This window comes from Lycorma delicatula, chromosome 3, assembly GCF_047948215.1.
Source record: "Lycorma delicatula isolate Av1 chromosome 3, ASM4794821v1, whole genome shotgun sequence".
NCBI classification, from domain to species: Eukaryota; Metazoa; Arthropoda; class Insecta; order Hemiptera; family Fulgoridae; genus Lycorma; species Lycorma delicatula.
Genome location: NC_134457.1, coordinates 12745713 through 12764693, shown reverse-complemented (window position 1 = coordinate 12764693; position 18981 = coordinate 12745713). Strand labels below are relative to the sequence as shown.

At 31.6% G+C, this 18981-nt stretch overlaps 2 protein-coding genes across 2 annotated transcripts in view; both read right to left on the bottom strand.

Moving 5' to 3' along the window:
- Rcd5 (microspherule protein Rcd5) overlaps positions 1-6499 on the bottom strand; it is a 72265-nt gene extending 65766 nt beyond the window's left edge. Inside the window, exon 1 of the mRNA XM_075359426.1 lies at positions 6369-6499. The gene's annotated coding sequence lies outside the window, so the exon portion shown is untranslated. The remainder of the gene's footprint in view (positions 1-6368) is intronic.
- Positions 2075-17520, bottom strand: xmas (RRM_XMAS2 and SAC3_GANP domain-containing protein xmas). Its single transcript, XM_075359425.1, has 2 exons — positions 17367-17520; positions 2075-6538 (listed from the first exon to the last, which is right to left on the bottom strand). Exons 1-2 carry the CDS (start codon positions 17395-17397, stop codon positions 2172-2174), a joined length of 4398 nt encoding a protein of 1465 aa, XP_075215540.1. The 5' UTR covers positions 17398-17520; the 3' UTR covers positions 2075-2171.
- Between the last annotated feature and the right edge of the window lie 1461 nt (positions 17521-18981).

The window sequence follows — 18981 nt, the reverse complement described above, 5'->3', positions numbered from 1 at the left end:
AATCAGTGTAATAGGTCATGGAAATTTTGGCAAATGCAAACAAAATTTGATGACTTATGAAAGTATATTTGAACTATTATGAGACAAATTCTTTTTAATATATCACAAAGGTGACCAAAAAAAAGTGTCCTTTGGTCATCAAACACTTGACTTTCAAGTGTTTGATGTTTCAAGAACACTTGAGTTGAGAAAAATAATCATGTAATTGTGTAAAATCCTTTCAGAAACTGAAGCGAGTGTTTAAACCTTTATGGGACTGGTATTACACTTACACAATTACAGTAAACTGTCCACACAGACTACAGTCACAAACTCATTTTAGAACTTTTATAATTTGAGTAAAATAATTGTGTTAACACAATTAATATAATTCTTTCATCAACAAGTGCTGCACTTTATCGGCTTTAAAATGATCTATTTTCACTATCGATAAGTTGCAGCTAACAGCTGGAAATAGAAAGAATAAAATCATGTTACCAGCGTACTAAAACTAGATTCTGTAAGTTTTGTTGAACTCTGTAAGTAAACATGGCCAATTGTCATATTTGTATCCAGGATTTATTTCTTCTTAAAGCTCTAATAACGCCTGAAATTATTGAAGATATAACGACAAATGAAACAAACAAATATTAAACCCAAACTTCTGAACAAACCAATCTTGCTCATTCAAATTTACAATGATGGAAACCAACCGACACAGATGAACTGTTTACACTTTTGAGTGTGACCCTTATTTCAAGAAATAAGAAAAATTTTTAAGAGGATACTGGTCAACTGACTGGCTATTACAATCCCCAATATTTTCCAAAATGATGGCTACACACAGATATTTGAACATTCCTAGTATGCATCATTTTATCAATAATAAAGATCAACCAGCTGGCTTCCATCTTTTAAAAGTTCAAGAATTATTAGGTAAATTGAAAAAAAATCCTCAAATGTGTTTCATCCTTTTCAAAATATAGTAATTGACGAGTCCTTAGTTTTGTTCAAAGAGCGACTTTAATTTAGTTTATGTTTATAATAAAAATTTTATTTTAAAATTTGTTCACAAAAAAAAAGTTAAAATTTTTAATGAATTAAAATAACATTCATTCCTGGTGATTGTGAAGTGATACATCATACAGAGAATGGCTAAATAAAGATGAGAAACTTTAATAAAATAACCTAGTCTGAGTATGAAATAGGATTTATAGTATGTTAGTCCCGAAAATGTTCAAGTAACTATGTGGGATGGTGACATCAGGAATAATATTCTCAATCGTTAACGCCTACACTACTAACTCAAACCTCACATCAAATGACTTCCATATCATCTTTCTTCACCTCAAGTGGTTTGGTTTTCAATTATTTAAAGAGAGAGTACTAGAGTGCTGAATTACTTGAAATCCTAGGCAACAGTTTTTTACATACAGGGTATATATAAAAAACCTTCCTCAATACAACAAATGATTTAGAAAACAACATAAGTAACAAAACTTTTTCCTGTTCATTTTTTTGCTAATAACCAACCAGCTCAAATTTAGAACGGCTGAGTTCAGAGTTAATGATTGTATAAAATAGAGCAACTAAGATGACTGAAATGATGTAGAAGTATCATATTTTCATAAACTCTAAAAAAAAAGTTTATTAAAGAACTTAGAAGTAGTTCATCTAAAACGGATATGAATTAAAGAGAAACTAACAAAATAATTTATTTTTTACTATAAACAGATCTGCAGGGTTCAAACAAAGGCCATTGGCAGTAAAAACATTACTACTGCATTACTTTAATACATCCCAAAATCAGATTTATTAAAATCATAACTGATTTAAATAACAGCAAAGGCTTAGTAAAAATAATTATAAAAACCTTTAAAATTTTGAATACAATTTACTAGCTTGTTTTAAAGTAACTTAAGCGCTCAATGCCTTTGGTAAATAAAGATAATTATAGAAAAATTACAAAAACTTAAAACAATTAAGGTTTTTGTTATTAACATTAAGAACTTGATCAACATAAAAAACCAATGACAAAATAATTACAAGGAAAATATATTATAAACTAAGAATAAAAAGAGAGAAAAAACCTTGATTCCGATTTAACCTGATTTATTTACTTGTGTAAATAAAAAACATTGAAATACATATTACAAATTATAATAATTACAATAAAATTTAATTAATTAATTTTAAAAATTCTGCGACTTAACAAACTGTAGTAACTTAAAGCTAAATTCAATCTGACACAAATCAGATATTTCATAATCATTACAGATAACAACAAGTCTTTGGTTATCAATAAAATTAGATTCTAATGAATATCTCATAAGTAAATCAATCACATCAATCCATGAAACATCATTTAAGTATTTTAAAAATTCCACATCATCTTTTAAATCAATCATACGCATAACTCTTGGTAGAACATGGCTGCACTCAACTAATTTACAATAGGAACTTAACGTGTTCAACAAGTCATCTTCATCATGAGGAGGCCAAGGTTCAATCTTCGCTAATTTAATTTTTGAAAAAGCTTTTACAACATTAGGTCGACGAGCTTTACTAAAATCTACCCTGACTGGAGATAACTCCCCTGGTTTATTTAAATATTTGACATACTCCTTAAATTCTGGTGGTATAACATTAAAATCTTTACAATTACTCTTCAAAATGATTTTTTCAAGGAAAGTAATAAACATTGTGTAAAACATTATTACATGATTAGGATTTCTTAAAGCGATACTAAAATCATTAGATATGGTTTTTGCTGCGACAAGGCCATTGAAAATATGTTCTGAAATTTCCTTTAGCAAAGAAGACAATGTACTAACACGTAATTTGGATGATAAGTCAACACCTGCTGTTAAAAATTTTAGTACATGTAAAAGAGACTTGAAATCAGCCCAGTATTCTTCCATCCATTTCTTAATTTTACGTTTTTTCATTTTTTCATTTAAAAGTTTTATCAACTGTTGTTCATCATCATTTTTTCCAATTTTCATTAATGAAACAGGTACTTGTTTCATACTTTTATCACAAGACAACAAATTTTTGAAGCGTTTACATTTATCAGATGAGTTTTCAAAGCCATTAATAACAATAAATATAAGACCAGACATACCGGTGATTTTATCTTTCTGACCTTGAAGGTCAATTCCAGACACGAGATGCACACAATAATAAAATGGAATACTTTGCGAAGTAATTTCTTCAGTTACAGAACCTAAAAGAGAATGCTCCAATTTATAGAATAGTTTTCTAAACAAAGTATTAAATTTTTTGATGAAAAAGTCATTTTCTTTTTCAAATGGAACTGAAACAATTAATTTCCAACAAAGAGGTACATTAAAATCCCTCAGTCGTAATCCTGAATGTAGATTACTAACTGCAATATTTTCAGCAATTTCATGGCCGAGATAAGGAACTATATTTTTTAAACCTTTATCTAAAATGGTATTAACAATGCTAATACTATGTTGTTTATCTTTTAATCTGTTCAACAATGAACGAGTTGAAAAGGTGTTTATATTAGCTGTTGTACCCCAAACGTGTGCATGTTGTTCAGCTGGAACTGAAAAAAGTATAGGAAATTCCTTCCTAAACTGTTTAATTTTTTTAACCTTTTGTCTCCATTTTCTTATATACTGACGTACAGTTGCTGCCTTTAATCTTCTCTTTAAATTTACCTTAAGATTCCTAATCGCTTGTTTATTGGATTCTACAGTCAATTTATTTTCATTTCTTTTGATTTTTTCTGTTATAATATTCACACCTTCAATTTTGTTTTCTTCAATGATCTTTTGCTTCTTGCGATTCACATTTGATGGTTGATCATGATAATCATAATCTTTTAACAAATCAGAATCAAATTTTCCAAGATTTTCATTAAAATCATGATTGGCAGAAGACAATTCACTCTCCTTCTTGGAACCATCAATGCTTTTTTCTTCTCTACTCAAGTCTTCATCTTCGGACGGTTTAATTTCCTCTTTTTTTGGAAATGACAGTAAGAATGAATGGCTAGCATTCCGATCAGAACTGCTATCAGTAAAAGGTTTAGATTTATCATGTCCTACACTCGGTATCCTGTTTAAGTGTTTCTTCTTTACATAACTTTCATTTATTATTTTTGATTGTAATTTTGTACTTATATCACTTCCAAATACATCTACATGTATCATACTAGAATGTTGAGATGTTTCTTTACTATTTTCCGGGTGAAATATATTAATTAAATTGAACTGATTTTGTTTTGATTCTTCGCTGAATAAATTTGTATTACCAAGTGCTAGACTGCTATTTGCAGAAGATCCAAAATAAGACTGAAAGGAACTCTGAGGTGGTTCCATAGAATCATTTTTAATCTCAGGCTTATTTATAGCTTTTAAATCAAACTTAAATGATGACATTGTTGAGCGTTGTTTCCTAGGTGGTGCGTCATTATTAGCCAAATCAGAAGTGCTATCATTAATAGCTTCATTTTGTATCAGGCTAAAATTATCAGAATAATTTGGCAGTATTTCTGCATCAACCTCCATTGGCAAAGATTCCTCCTGTTGATAGATTCCATCATGTTGATCGAATGCTAGCTCCTCTTCTTCTACTGGCTGTTTCATGTCTGTCACATCTACACCAAATTTTTCTTCTTTTAAATTATCAGAAGTTTTAATTACCATCTCAGATAATTTACTTTTCTGATCAGAGGCATCTAACGCCATTTCATTTAATCTGCCATCAGGGGTAAAACTAGAATGAACCTTATGATCTTTAAAACTTCGTAAATTACATTTTCCATCTCCAACAACTGCTTTGATTAAAGGTAATCGTTTTTCAGTAATCAATGAAGATGAATTATAAAGTTTTATTTTAGTTTCAGGAATGAAAAAATCATTCCTAACCAAACGAATTTTTGTATCTTTCAGCGATAGGCCATGACCTTCACAAAATGCTGCTGTATCTTTAGATGAATCAAATTTTAAAATTTCTGTCATATGTTTTAAAGGTACGGTACTACCTTTACTTGGAGGACAATAAGCTCTTGCTATTGCCTGTAAAGCCTGCACACGAATGTGATAGAAATATCTCTGCAACAGACATGAATTCAGGTACGTTGACCTCTTCACAAGCTTAAAAAACTGTGAATACATCGCATTGTTAAACATCAAGTAAACCTTAACTGCTGACTGTACATTTTCTTCTTGCAGCAAATGTTCTGGAAACTGTTGGTAACAGGCCATTAAATCGCCAGTTTTCATATTTAACAATATCATATATGCAATGAATTCTGCTTCATTTGGACATTTGACATTCACTTTCGCTAAATCTTCGTACATGTGTCGTAATGATTGTAAACAATTCATTAAATTTTCTGTATTAATTTTTTCATCAAACACTAAAGGATCAGCACCCCACAACCGATCATAACAACAAATGTGGAATCGAGCACACTGTTCAATAATAGTGACTGTTTCTAAATCGCATAACTGTTGCTGTATAATATCTTTTCTGATGCTTCTTAAACGATCCCAACAGAAATCATACCAATCTGATACATTGACATCAGGGTCTTCTATAAGAGGCATGATCTTGGAAATTAGGTAACTCATGGTCATGCTCAATACCGGTTCTGGACGAAGTTCATGCGGCAATGGTTCTTCTTGATCAGCTGAACTTCTAACATATGCTTTTACTGCTAATGAATGATCCATTTCCTGAGTGCCTGGTATCATCTCATAAATTGAAACCAAACGTCTAGATTCTCTCATTATCCTTTCTTTTTCTGGGCACATATCAGGACATGTACCAATAACTGTTTTTGCCAGCTTTACATTTGAATTCTTGACATACTTTTTTCTAATATACTTATCTCTTTCTTCAAGTATAACAAACTTTTTTTTTAAATTCAATAACTCCTGTTTGCTATTAGGATCAAGAGAACTAGCTTTCAATTTTTTCTTTGAAGTAGAAGCTGATTTTTTCTTGGAGGCTAATGATTCTTTAGTAGTTTTTTTGGTTTCTTTTTTATGATCTTTGCTTGTTGATTTTAAATTTGAAATTTTTTCACTATACAATTTCAGTCTTGGTTTCTGGCTCTCTATGGATTTTTCATTTTCATTCTTTTCTTTAGAAGCCGACTGGCTCTTAACATTTGGTTTAATTTCATTCATTACAGGTTTACTTTCTACAACACCAAAGTTTTCATTGTCTTCATCACTCCATATCACATCCAATTCAGAATAGCCTAATTCTTGACTGACTGTTGCTCTAGGGTCCAAACGAAGAGAGTCACACCTGTTGCTACAAAAGAATGCATCAAACTTTTTATTTTTCCATACACAGCCATTGGATATCGCATATTCTGCATCAGCTACTGTTTTAAAACTTACCGTACAACATCTTTGTTGAGGATTAATTAAAACATTGGTCACATCACCGTACAATGAAAAATGAGTTTTCAGAGCTTTCCAATTTGATAACGATGGCGGTAATTTTGGAATGAATAATACACTCGTTGGAGAGCCCCAGACATTCTTCTCCTCCGACTGCATTTTAAACACTGCACAAAAAAATAATGAAGCTTGTGTTTTTATAAAAATGTATTTTAAGGAAAATAAGAGTAATAAAACATTTTTATGCTTAATAAAAATGTAAAATAGGAAATAGTCTGCTTTTTTTGTACAATAAATCTGCACAAGTAATTATAAAAACAAACCAAACATATAAAAACATTTACTAAAAGACGCAAGTTAAAATAATAAATTATAAATGCCAGAACAGTATAGAAAATAAATATAAAACTAAAAGAAAAAGAATGGGGCTGTTTCAGATAGAAGCAATAGAAAATTACTGCTCATCAGCTACATTGACTACGCTAATTACTGAAATGTTATCTTCAAACTGAAACAGCTGAATGAAAGTATCAGAAGATGACTCCTAACAAGTCACAAACAAGCTTCCCACCTGCATACTTTCTACACTTACATCAAATCAGTGATATTGTTAAATAGGGTATACCTACAAATGAATCAATAAAGTAGTCAGTCGTAAGTTGGCCTATCCTTGGGTACCCATGAAGGGGAAGGATGTAGTTAAATTTAGCCAAGCTTCCCTCTCTAATTAGCTGAAATGCTTGTACATAGTAATTGATATTAGCAATGAAAAACACCAAAAAATAAATTTATAGATAATATATCCTTTTGGGGAAAAGAAGCTGTACATATTACATAAATCTTGGCCAAAGATCTATCTTCTAGCAGAGCTTGGGCTTTTTATAGATGTCGGTGGAATTGGGAAATAGCACAAGTGAATTTTGAAAAATTACAGTAAATTATTACAATGAAAATGTAATAATTCCTACTTGAAAATTTATTCCCAAAGATTTGTCCAAAGAAGAATGCATAAGAAAGGTGGTTGAAAGAGGAAGAGGATGTTCCCCCAGGGGGACTGTCTCTTATCAGGATAGTTCACAGTCTTGTGAATATCAATCAGATTTAAGAACATAAAAATGATCATTCTCTCTAATTACTTAAATACGCATTGTTTAAACTTTTTCTTGAGGAAACGAATGAGTGCTACACAACAATCCTAGGATACTACTAGTACATTCATTTTAATGTACTTGACACAGAACTCCATTTGTTATATTCTCATTTTGCCAATTTATAAAAAATTATGTTTTGTATATGTACAACTAGTTTTCAATTCAAGACTGAATTTCACAAAGTTTGTAAGAATTTTATAAAAATTTAATACACTTATTGATAAACAGGATATTACAGACTCTTAAATATTTGTAGCACCTACAGGAAATTTACCAAAAAATTATCAGAAACTAGTTATTTTTTATGATTGTTAAAATACCAAACCACTTGAGGATATAGTGAGGATTTACATGCTTCCTGTTGATTTTTTTTTGTGGAGCTAAATGTACAGTCACAGATCACTTTATCAAACCAAATGAAATAAAGGAGATATTTTGTTATAAAATAAATACCTTCACTTGTTCATCAACGAAATAGCTTTAAAAAGAACATAACCTTAAAGAAAGTAAATCTGAATAATCTGAATTATACTTATAATATGCATCAGAGTAATAAGAAAGACTTTGATATACGAAGGGCACTCAAAAAGTTATCTACCTACCTTAGAAAGAGTGGGGGTAGAGAGGTAGTGTCATTTTTATTTTTCAAGATAGGTTCCTTGCACTTCCACACATTTGCGCCATTCAGCCTGCATATAGGTTATGCCAGAGTAAAAAAAAATAATTTTATCTTGTTCCTCAAAATACCCTGAAACTGCTGCTTTCAATTAAACATTGTTGTGAAAAACATCTGCCCTAAAGGTTTTCCTTGATGTTTTTGAACAGGGAAAAATCACTGGGGGTCAGGTCCAGTCCGGACCAGGCCTCCCTACAGTCCGTAAGGAGGGTGAGGAATTTCTTGAAATCCACACTCCCTCAAAGTTTAGTCTGCTTTGCAATGTGTGATGAGTGGACTGGAGCATTATCAACAAAAAAAATCAAGACACCTTTGATTAGCTTCCCTCGCCATTTTTCCTTTACTGCTGCCCATAGCTTCTGAAGATAGTCAGCATACACATTACCACTGATAGTCTGCTTATGCTCCATGTATTCAACTAACAAAATTCCCTCCCTACCCCAAAAATTGTGGCCATGATCTTCCCAGCTGATGACTGGGTCTTGAATTTTTTGGGTGTTGGGGATTTTTGTGTTTCCACTGCATGGGATCTTGCCGTAGCATTGTTGGGCCGCCGTAATCCCTACAGTAAAAGGTAACAACAATGCTACGGCAAACCGCTGTTTATTACCCTTATAGCTTATCGTAAACACTTGTTTGAAGGTATTTCCTGATTTCACCTTTTCTCTATTTATTTATTTATTTTTCAGAGTTCAATATTCTTCTTGTTTTCTTCTTTTTTTAATATAATTTTCAGAAATTCATATTCTGTATAAAATTTCCAATACACATATCAAAAAATCATATGGTTGACAGTCAAAAGATTTTTAACTTTAATCGTTAATAACTAATAAAAGAGATCCGATAAAATCTTTTTTCAAACAGGGTTTTTCTCTTCGCGATTTACTCTATACAACTGTTTTCTTCTCATTCTTAGGAGAATTTTTTTTTGTTCTACTGTTATCTTAAAAGTATGAATGAATAAACTCCAAATATTATACAACCCTACTGCAGCATCACAGTAATGAAATTAAGGAAAAACAACTGCATTTGGCAATAAAAAAAGCGCTTTTCCATCAAGACAATGATCCAGCTCACACTTCAGTCACTGCAATGGCAAAAATCAAGAATTACAGTTCAAATTGTTCCAACACCCTCCATATTCACCTGATTTAGTTTTCAGTGACTATCACTTGTTTCCCGATCAAAAAAAGAAATGGCTTGGAGGAGAAAGATTTTTATACCGTAATGAATTTATTGCTGCCATAAATGGTTATTTAAGGAGTCAGATAAATCAACGTACTGGACTGGCATAAGCGCTCTTGTGGAACACTGGACTAAGTGTACAGACTTAATATTGATTATGCTAAAAAATAAATTGTAATGCACCCAGAAAAATGCTGTTTTCTTATCCAGGCCTGGAACTTTTCACCCTACCCTCGTAAATGTTATATGTTCACTACTGAAAGAGGATTATTACTTTTTAGTACATACTTTTAACAGCTAAATGCAATTTTCACAAACTTATTAAAAAATAAAAAATAAATATTACCAACAGACAGTAAAATTTTGAAAATTTTCTTATTGACACAAACAAAAAAAGATTGTTGTTCAGCAATCCATTAACAAACAGAATATCAGTCTAAAGCAATATGGTGGAGACAAACAATAAAATACAAAGATAAATATATGGATGTAGCATATCCAAAATACCCTCATCCACGAATTTTCTTTTTTATGATCACAGGTACCAAAAGTTATTTTCTTCTGATTATTTATACTACACAGAATATTATGTGCATGTATATGAATGTGTGCTTCCAGCACAGATTCAACACAAACTTGAATGTTACAATTGCCTTAAAAAATATATCTTTTTTAGATTTGAACGATTCAATTTTATATTGGATAAGACTTTTCAACAATTTTAACTAAAAAGTGTTGAAAATTACGTAGAACATCATATAAAAGGGTAAAATAATATTTTCTACAAGGCTACTCAAATCAACAGCGCAATTATGATAGATGATACCAAAATAAAATTTAAATTTTACTTGTACAAACTGTACAAAGTGATTTCCCTACCTCTTACAAGATTAATCATTGGATCAGATTATAACATGAAATAAATTGTGCTGTAAAATACGACATACTCTTAGTGTAAGTCACTTTGTGCTAGACTACACATGAAAATAGAAATTTAGATTAATTTACAATTGAAACCTTTTACAAAACTTCAAGAGTATATTAATAAAAAATAAAAATAAATAAATATTAATAAAATAAAAAACTGGATAGTTGCCCTTAAAATTTAGATGAATGCATTATAGACATTTTGCTTTATACATTACATGAAGCTATCCCAAAGAAATTTAAAAAAAATTAAAAGACACCCACTGATATTTCACCCACTTATATATATATATATATTTACCCACTGACCACTGATATTTCTGACACTTGACATCATTAATTGTTATTAATTTAAGAATTATATAACACATTACTTTAAGAAATATTTAAAAAATTAAATTAAATAATTTTTTTATTCAACAGCCATGCTTCAAATCACACTTAACTCAATTTCTCAAAATGTAACGAGACAATTCATTATGCAGCTTTCCTTTGTAATAGGTAACTGCAGTCTTATCGCTTAAATGCAATGAGTTACAGCCATCGTTGTTTAAAAAAAAACCCACAATCATTCTTAGTAACATTTAGATATTACTGAATTGAATATTGAAAAGAGAACAGTTATAAAGATAAGTTAAAATAATGAATTAAATCTTTTTAATGATATTTCTTTCCTTGAACAAAGAACTGTGTAAGATCTTAAATTTCAAGGGTCCAAAATTACATTCATTAATTACTATGGGTCATTCCATGTCAAGTGATCCAGTTTTGAAAATCGTCCCCAGTTGACCATCTCCAAATATAAAATTTTTGGTGGAGGTTCCCCATCGTCTAAAATGCCATTTCAGTACGTTGCAGCTCTATATGGCTGATTTTTTGTGGTCTCTTGAAAAATAGGTACTTATAGTTTGTGGACACATAGCTTTTATACAACATAATCCATGCATTTTGTTTTGCGAGTAGTGTATTATAGTAGGTAAGAAACCTTTTTTATTAAGTAATATAATCTGTTTTGCTGCCTGTTAATACAAAGTTGTTAACTGTATTAGCTGTACTTTGCCTGCTATTGAATGCAGAGGAGACAGTTTCAACTAATTATACCTGTTACGGCAAGCACAATGTTTTAAAATAATCCCCCTTTTTCAAGAAATCACAGAAAATCAGCAATAGCAGATATAGAGCTACACTTTGGTAAAATGGCATTTAAGATCATAGCAAATGTTCATGCAAAATTTTATGAAGTTTGGAGATTTATCAACTGAGGACCCCTGGTCCACTTGGGCAAAGGTCATTACCCTTATGCTACATCAGTGTAATAGGGAATACTGCATTTCATTGAAATAGATGAAGCACAAATTGGATTCCCATTAAAAGAGCACAAAATGCAATAGGAAGCAACAAATTATATTAAATTCTTTCGTAGTATTTAAATCTTTCACTAGGGACATTCATAAGTTGTAGTAACTCATCAAATGATTTTCATTTGCCAAACATTTCTATGATTTTATTTTCATCAAAATTGTTTGAGGTATTATTCTCATAACCATACACAGAAAATTATTCACTTCTATAATGATATATAAATTAAACAAGGTTTAATTAGAAAATTACAATCAATAGATTGTTAATTTTAAATTGTCACACTCATGACTGCAACGTCATAATAGACAAATGTAATTTTTTGTTTCATACACTTCTCTGATTACTTGGTAAAGTCAGATTAGACAACTTAAATTCAAAGAGCAAATGCACTAAGATACAGTTTTTCATGAATACTAATATTTATAAAATATGTATGTACACAATGTATGAGGCAAGCCTACACCACCAACTTGCTGCGTAGAATATCAAAATTACCATTTAAATTTGATTCATCCTCGAATAATCTATAAATGTTTTGATAAAAATTTATGTATTTATTAGTCATTTAACAAAGTTATTATACTTTAAACCTAAAAAAATGTGTTTTTTTCAAAGAATTTTTCTGTTTTTCGCTGAATATCATGAAAACTACAGGTATAGTTCTGGGACCTGTTTTATTCAATTTTTCAAGTCGAATAACATAAAAAACCATCCAGTGTACACCTTATATAATCCATTACTTATTACACTATTGTAACTGAAATCGGGATGAAATTTTTCACTAGCTGTTAACTCAGTAACATGCGTTTTTGGACATAACATTTTTCTAATTTCAAGCTCTCGGATCAGATTCCAAATTATTTCTCTTTCCTCTGAATCACTTTATAAAAAATCTCTTCCTTTATATTTTGTACTAATGTTTTCTTCATCCATATTTTTATTCACACTTTTAAAAAACTACATTCTTAATTTTTTTTTTCTAATACAAGAAGTCAACTTTCTTACTACCAGTTACACAATGCATGATACACTAAATGAAAATGCATCAGTTTTTAATGTATGCAACCTTTAAAATCTCAACCAGAACACAATAATAATTAATATTACTGAATAATATGATTTATAGTAAAACTCAAAATAAAGACAAGGATATTAATTTACAAATTATTGAGGAGAATAAGAAAATTATAAAACAATTTTTAACTCATGTGGCAAACTGGAAATAAATCTATTCAATTAATGTATTTTTAATATCCATAAGCACATTAATACTTATTACACATATATTTTTTGAGGGTGAAAAGATACTGTTTCAAGATTCTTAGCAGTGTACCTTTTTAGTGGGACAATCGAAAAAAACTTATTCAATTAATTTGCTCTTTCTGAGGAGTTAGACCCAATTAACTGATTTAGTAAAATAAGTCAAAAACTCATGACCATTTAAGGCAAGAAGTCAAGAGGCTTGTAACAATTATGTGCATGTGAAAATGAGATCTTACAGCAATATAAATAACAAATCATACCTAACAGCAACAAAACAATTTCTCACACAATCAGAGCAACTAGTACTGATATGAACTAAATAAACTGTTGAATTTACAATTACAAACCGTAAATTCACTGATCTTCTACAAACACAATAACATAAATCATAATTTATCTTCAAATATTTTTGTAGAATATCAGCATTCAATCACAAATTTCATAAATAGAGTAGTCACTTTTTAAAGGAAAAATATATATATATAAAATAGCAATCTAACATTTATATCTGGAAAAAAAGAAAAAAGCACATAACTATATGGATTTTAAGGACATCTACCTAGGCAGTAAAAATGAATTATTAGTGTATGTCAGAGTAAACCGTGTAAAAATCATTAAAAATAATAAATGCTTAATTACACAGATTACTGTTTTTAATAAAAAAATTTTGTGATCTTTGATGTAAGTGTTGAGTCATATTAATCATCAAACATATATTCTGAGGAGAGCACTTTTAAATCTGATAAATGCGCACACCCTATCAAAGAGAAATTAAAAGGGATTTTTTCAAAAAAAGATTCAGATACCTACATCACACCATGATTCAATGTAGAATTTAATTTATAAATTTTAGAGCAAAGGGTCCATCATAGATGGAATGAGAAGTAGTGACCCAGGGTTTTGTTTGAGGATAAATTTCTTGAAATTTCTGATAAATTGTTGACTAGTCCTTTCACATCACTGAAAAATTGATCTAAGAAGCTAAAGAGCCAAATACTGTATAAGAGCAGCTCACAAGGCTGTAAGAAAAAATGGGTAATTCTGAGCAATTGCTTGACTGCCTTCAACTTTTTTCATACTTTAATATACCAGAGTAGATATGCTTAGGATCAAGAAAAAACAAGATCTATGTTGAAAGAGTGATGCATGCAAGGTCAAGTCTGCACCATGTTATTGGTAATCTTGTATATTAGCAATCAGTTCCGTGAGTTAAGGTAACCTGTTCAGATGTGATAAGGTTGTAAACAGAGTCCCTGTTACACAGGACACCCAAGAAGTCTGAGGTATAATAGACAGACTCTTCCCTTGCAGACAAGGTTTAGCTGCAGATGACAGAGGTGATGATGAACCACTGCCCCGCTTCACACAAGGTGAATTAATAGATGCAGTAATGCGCAAGCCTCCAAAGAAGGCACCAGGTCCGGACCTGTTGCCAAATATTGTGATAAAGGTGGTGGTCCAGGCGAAGCCAGAGATCTCCTTGATGTGTACATTGTCTTACGGAGGAGGGGGTCTTCCCCAGGAGTTGCAGATGCCAGCAGCTGGTACTTGTACTTAAACTGAGGAGGGATCTGGCGCTTCCCTCCTAATATCGGCCACTGGTTATGATAGATGCACTTGCCAAGGTACTGAAGCATATGCTCCAGCACAGTATAACCAAGGCTGTGGAAGAGGAGGGTGGGCTTTCTCCAAGTCAGTATGGCTTCCAAAAGGGGAAGACCACCCTGGATGCTGTTTATGTTTGTGATGCGGCAAGAAGGACCACAAGGTGTACTCAAGACCATGTGAGAGAATGACCATGCAAGGAACGCAATCAATTGAGTTTCTCACATCACCATAATTAGGTCTCTAAAAAAGCATCGGGTTCCTTCGTATCTGTCAAGATGCTACAATCGTATCTTACAGGACTCAGGGTGGTATGCTAAGTGCAAGACGGACAAGTTGAAAGAAGCCTACATAGAGGAATGGCCTCTATTAGCCATTGTGGCATTCCGTCTTGTGTACACTAGAAGGGAAGCCATTAACAAGATACAAGACTCCTACCAAGTGAATAAAGATTGGATGGCCCGAAGCCCAATGGTGTGCTCGCCGCATTTTCTGAGCAACAATAGTGGCTGTAATGGTAAGTGTTATTTTGTTTACATTGTTGGTGTGCATACGTGTGAGTGTGATTTTGTTTGTGATTGCTGCAGGTGTTGCCTTTGTTTTTGTTCTATGTTTTTTTCTTTTACAATAGAGGTGTGTCTGTGTGATGCGCATGTGATTTTTTTGGTTGTTGCTTGTTTCTTTGGGTGTGTTGTTGATTGTATGGGTTTTCACATATGTTTGCATTGTCTGATTTTGTGTGTAGGCATTATACCACCTCCGCCACATCAGCGGTTTCCAGGTATGGCATATTAAACATTTTTAAGACACTTGGTCGAATTTATATTTTGAATTGCAATTTTGTAAGAATCACCTTCAAGTAGTGTTGTCAAGTCATCTTCAATGGCTGACTGCGAGTCCAACTCTGGCAACTATTTCCAACACTTAATTTATGTTAATAAATTAGCATATTTATTTTTCTGTTGATAATATAATCATATGTCAATATGAAAAAATTTGACACTGATGAAGTAGTAACTGCTCAGCATTACCAAAAAATGATTTTACTTAGTGGGTTTAATTATTCAAGAATTAACAGTTAAAAAAGATTAATATGTTGCTGCAACATGCTCCCTTATAATGATTTTAAAATTCATTTAACAAAATTAATCAAAAATGTTAAATTACCCCTTTTAACACATATGAGGCATAGTTTCATTTACCAGAAGATATGTACTCGCAAAAATTTGATATACCGGAGTAAAGAAAATTTGACTGCCACAATCACATCTGAGTAACATCTGTTTTCTTCTGAGAAATAGTGAAATGAGCTGCGTATAATAAGGAGACTAATCAAAGCCCACTAATCATAAATAAATCACCATTTAATTCTAGTGAAAAAAAAATTGAATCTCAACTTTCACTTTTTCTATGACATTTCATAATATGTTTAATAATGTAAAAAGAGTTAATCCTCATAGAGGTAAATATGCATTTCCTATGTATAAATGTATTTATACATAAATATATATCTATTTATTCAGCTTGACACGAATAATTTAGAGGAAATTGCACAGACACAAAAATTTCAATTAAATGTTTAGTTTTGAACAAAAATCAAGGGTCACTATCACTAATTATATTAATTAATAGCAAGAGTTAAATCAACTACAAAATATTTTGAAGTAACCACTTTAATATGGCAATTTTAATTTTGCTAATACAAACAATTCTTCAGTCAGGAAAACCTTCAAAAACTATTTCTTTACAAAAATAGGAACTTTTCTGTTAATTGTCCACCATAATGGTCTTTCCTCTTTAAGATACACCACTTCCTAATGTTGAAAAAAAAAATTACCTTTTGGGTAGACCAACAATAGTTAACAAAGTTTAAAACTTATTCAAAGGGGTTGACACTGAGGTAATTATGCACAATTATAGACTTTAATCTAATGAATGTTTGTCATATTATAAGTTAAAAATAGTGTGTTAATATTTAAAAGAATAACTTTTAAGTCAGAAATATGAAAAAGCATTAATTTTTCCTCAAAAGTTTTTTTTGGAAGTGTCACGATTCTGGAATTGAGAGTCACTGTCAAGAGGTTCTGGTGGTTCTTCATCATTGTGTAGCTTGCTGGTAACTAAATAATGTATAAATACACAATTTATATTCAGGATGTAACTGTGAAAGAAGAATAAAGCTATATGACCACTTAAATGGTATTTTCTGTTATGTAGCATGGCAACAGAAAAAAAGGAGTAAACAAATAACACTCTACACTTGAAATGGTTTGTCTGATATTGGTCCCCAATTGCAATTTTGTATTATAGTATTGCATGTTTAACCAATTCCAAATTCTTGTAAGAATAATAAAGAAAATATAAATGAAAAAAATTATTTTCAAGCGATGTAGCTTGTCTAGGGAAGTTTTCGTGATTGTGACAATTTTGGAAAAGTGCATGCAAACAATACAAAATGTTTATTTTTACATTTATTTTATACTTATATTTTAAATAGGGGAGATTACATTTTTAAACAACGATTTATATAAAAATTATACGCAATATTTTGTTTTCAAGCTGTAACCTAACCTTCAGCCATCTATTTAACCTAAGGCAGAAAATTTTTATTATGCGTTTAACGATTAAAAATATATTCAAACGAACTTGATCAGACTGCAGTCATCAAATTCAATTACAGCTAAAGACTGTAATGCAATTTTTAAAAGGCAAGAAGAAGCAGGTTACCAAGCGCTGCTTCAGTTAAAAACATTTGAAAAAAAAACAATAAAAAGAATGACATCACTAAGAAGACTAAGAAAATAAAATTTTAGGATAATAACCGACCTTCCGATTTTCTTTCGCTATCCACATTCATAAAAAAATGATCAATTCACACCACAAAACTGTAGCCCAAAACACAACGCCATTGCTATTTTGCAACACAACTGGTGACTAAATTTCATTTATTTTACCGTCCACCATTATGCATAACAATATGAAAACGGCAATTGTTTTGATGCGACACTCATTTACCAAGCAAATGAATATTTTGATCATATTTTTTTGTCTGAGTAAAATATACCAATAACGAATATACAAATATTATATGGGCATTGTTGTGCTAAATCATACCAAATACTTCTAGTATTGTAAATTTTGTATGATTTAACACAAACTTTGAATGATTTTATTGATTTATTTAAAAAGTTAGTGTGAAGTTTGTTGAAGAACTCATACAAAGTAACTTTGTACGTAACTTAATTTTGTACATTAATATGTTGTACGTAACTTAATTTTGTACATTAGTATGTTGAATATGATCCGAAAACTCAATGCCGAGACCTCTACTTAACCAAATCGGATAACTTTTTTCAAGGATAAGTACGAAAAACTAAAATTCCCGAAAATAAAACGTCTCACTACATTTTAAATACTTTAATGGAGCTACCGGTCTGTAAGACCAAAGGTAAATTTCGTTTTGCAGTAGTGGCTATCCTGTTTAGCCACTGGGAATCACCGTCCGGCATTACTAGAGAGGAAGATATGTAAGAATGTAAATTTAGTCTTGTACAGTCTGCAGTCGACCATTTCTGAGATGTGTAGTCAATTGAATCCCAACCACCAAAGAACACCGGTATCCGCAACTACTTTACCCAACATTCTTTACAGTTGTGATTAGTCGATTGTTAAAACATTTTATTTATGACTCCGATAACAATGCGGATTTTTTTTGTCAAATGAAATATAGACTAATAAGAGATGTCTTCTTATTCAGAAAGTGATGACGAATTATTAGAAAACACCCATGATTATATCCAAGATGACCATAATGTAGAGTTACAACAGCCTGACTTCTACTACGGTAAACCTAAAATTAAAAATAAATCTGGCTTTCAGTGCAGTAGTCATGCGCGTTGGAGAAATTTCAGAATACCACCTCACAGTGTTGTATGGGGTGGATTACTTGAGATTAGAAGACCTGCATGAACCTTAGGTAACGAGCCAGAAAAGTTACAGGTATACAATTGGACATACAATTGAGTAAAGCTCGGCCCAGGAGCCTTCTCTTCTCTTTTATTTTAAGGGGGTCTCCCCACCTACTGGGTGAAAGTCCAGCATGACAGGTCAGCTCACCCCCAGTCGGCTCTTTTATCTTCTGCCTGCCTCTAATCCCCGAGAGAGAGTAATCCGAGCCCGAGTATGTCGTTCCCTCCCCAGGAGACCAGGTCTCGGTCTGTACAATTTCGTGCCATTTGCCTCTAACCATGAAGCAGGGGGAGCCAGGCTTGACTACATCTCCCCCGGACCCCTACCCAGTGGCCGGGAATCGGTCTTTTGTTTACCCCTTGTAACTGTTAACTACCTAACATTTCCCCGGAGTCCCCACCCGCTCATCGGAGCCGGCACATCTTTCTTCTTTTTTTCCTGTTTAGCCTCCGTTAACTACCTTTCAGATAAT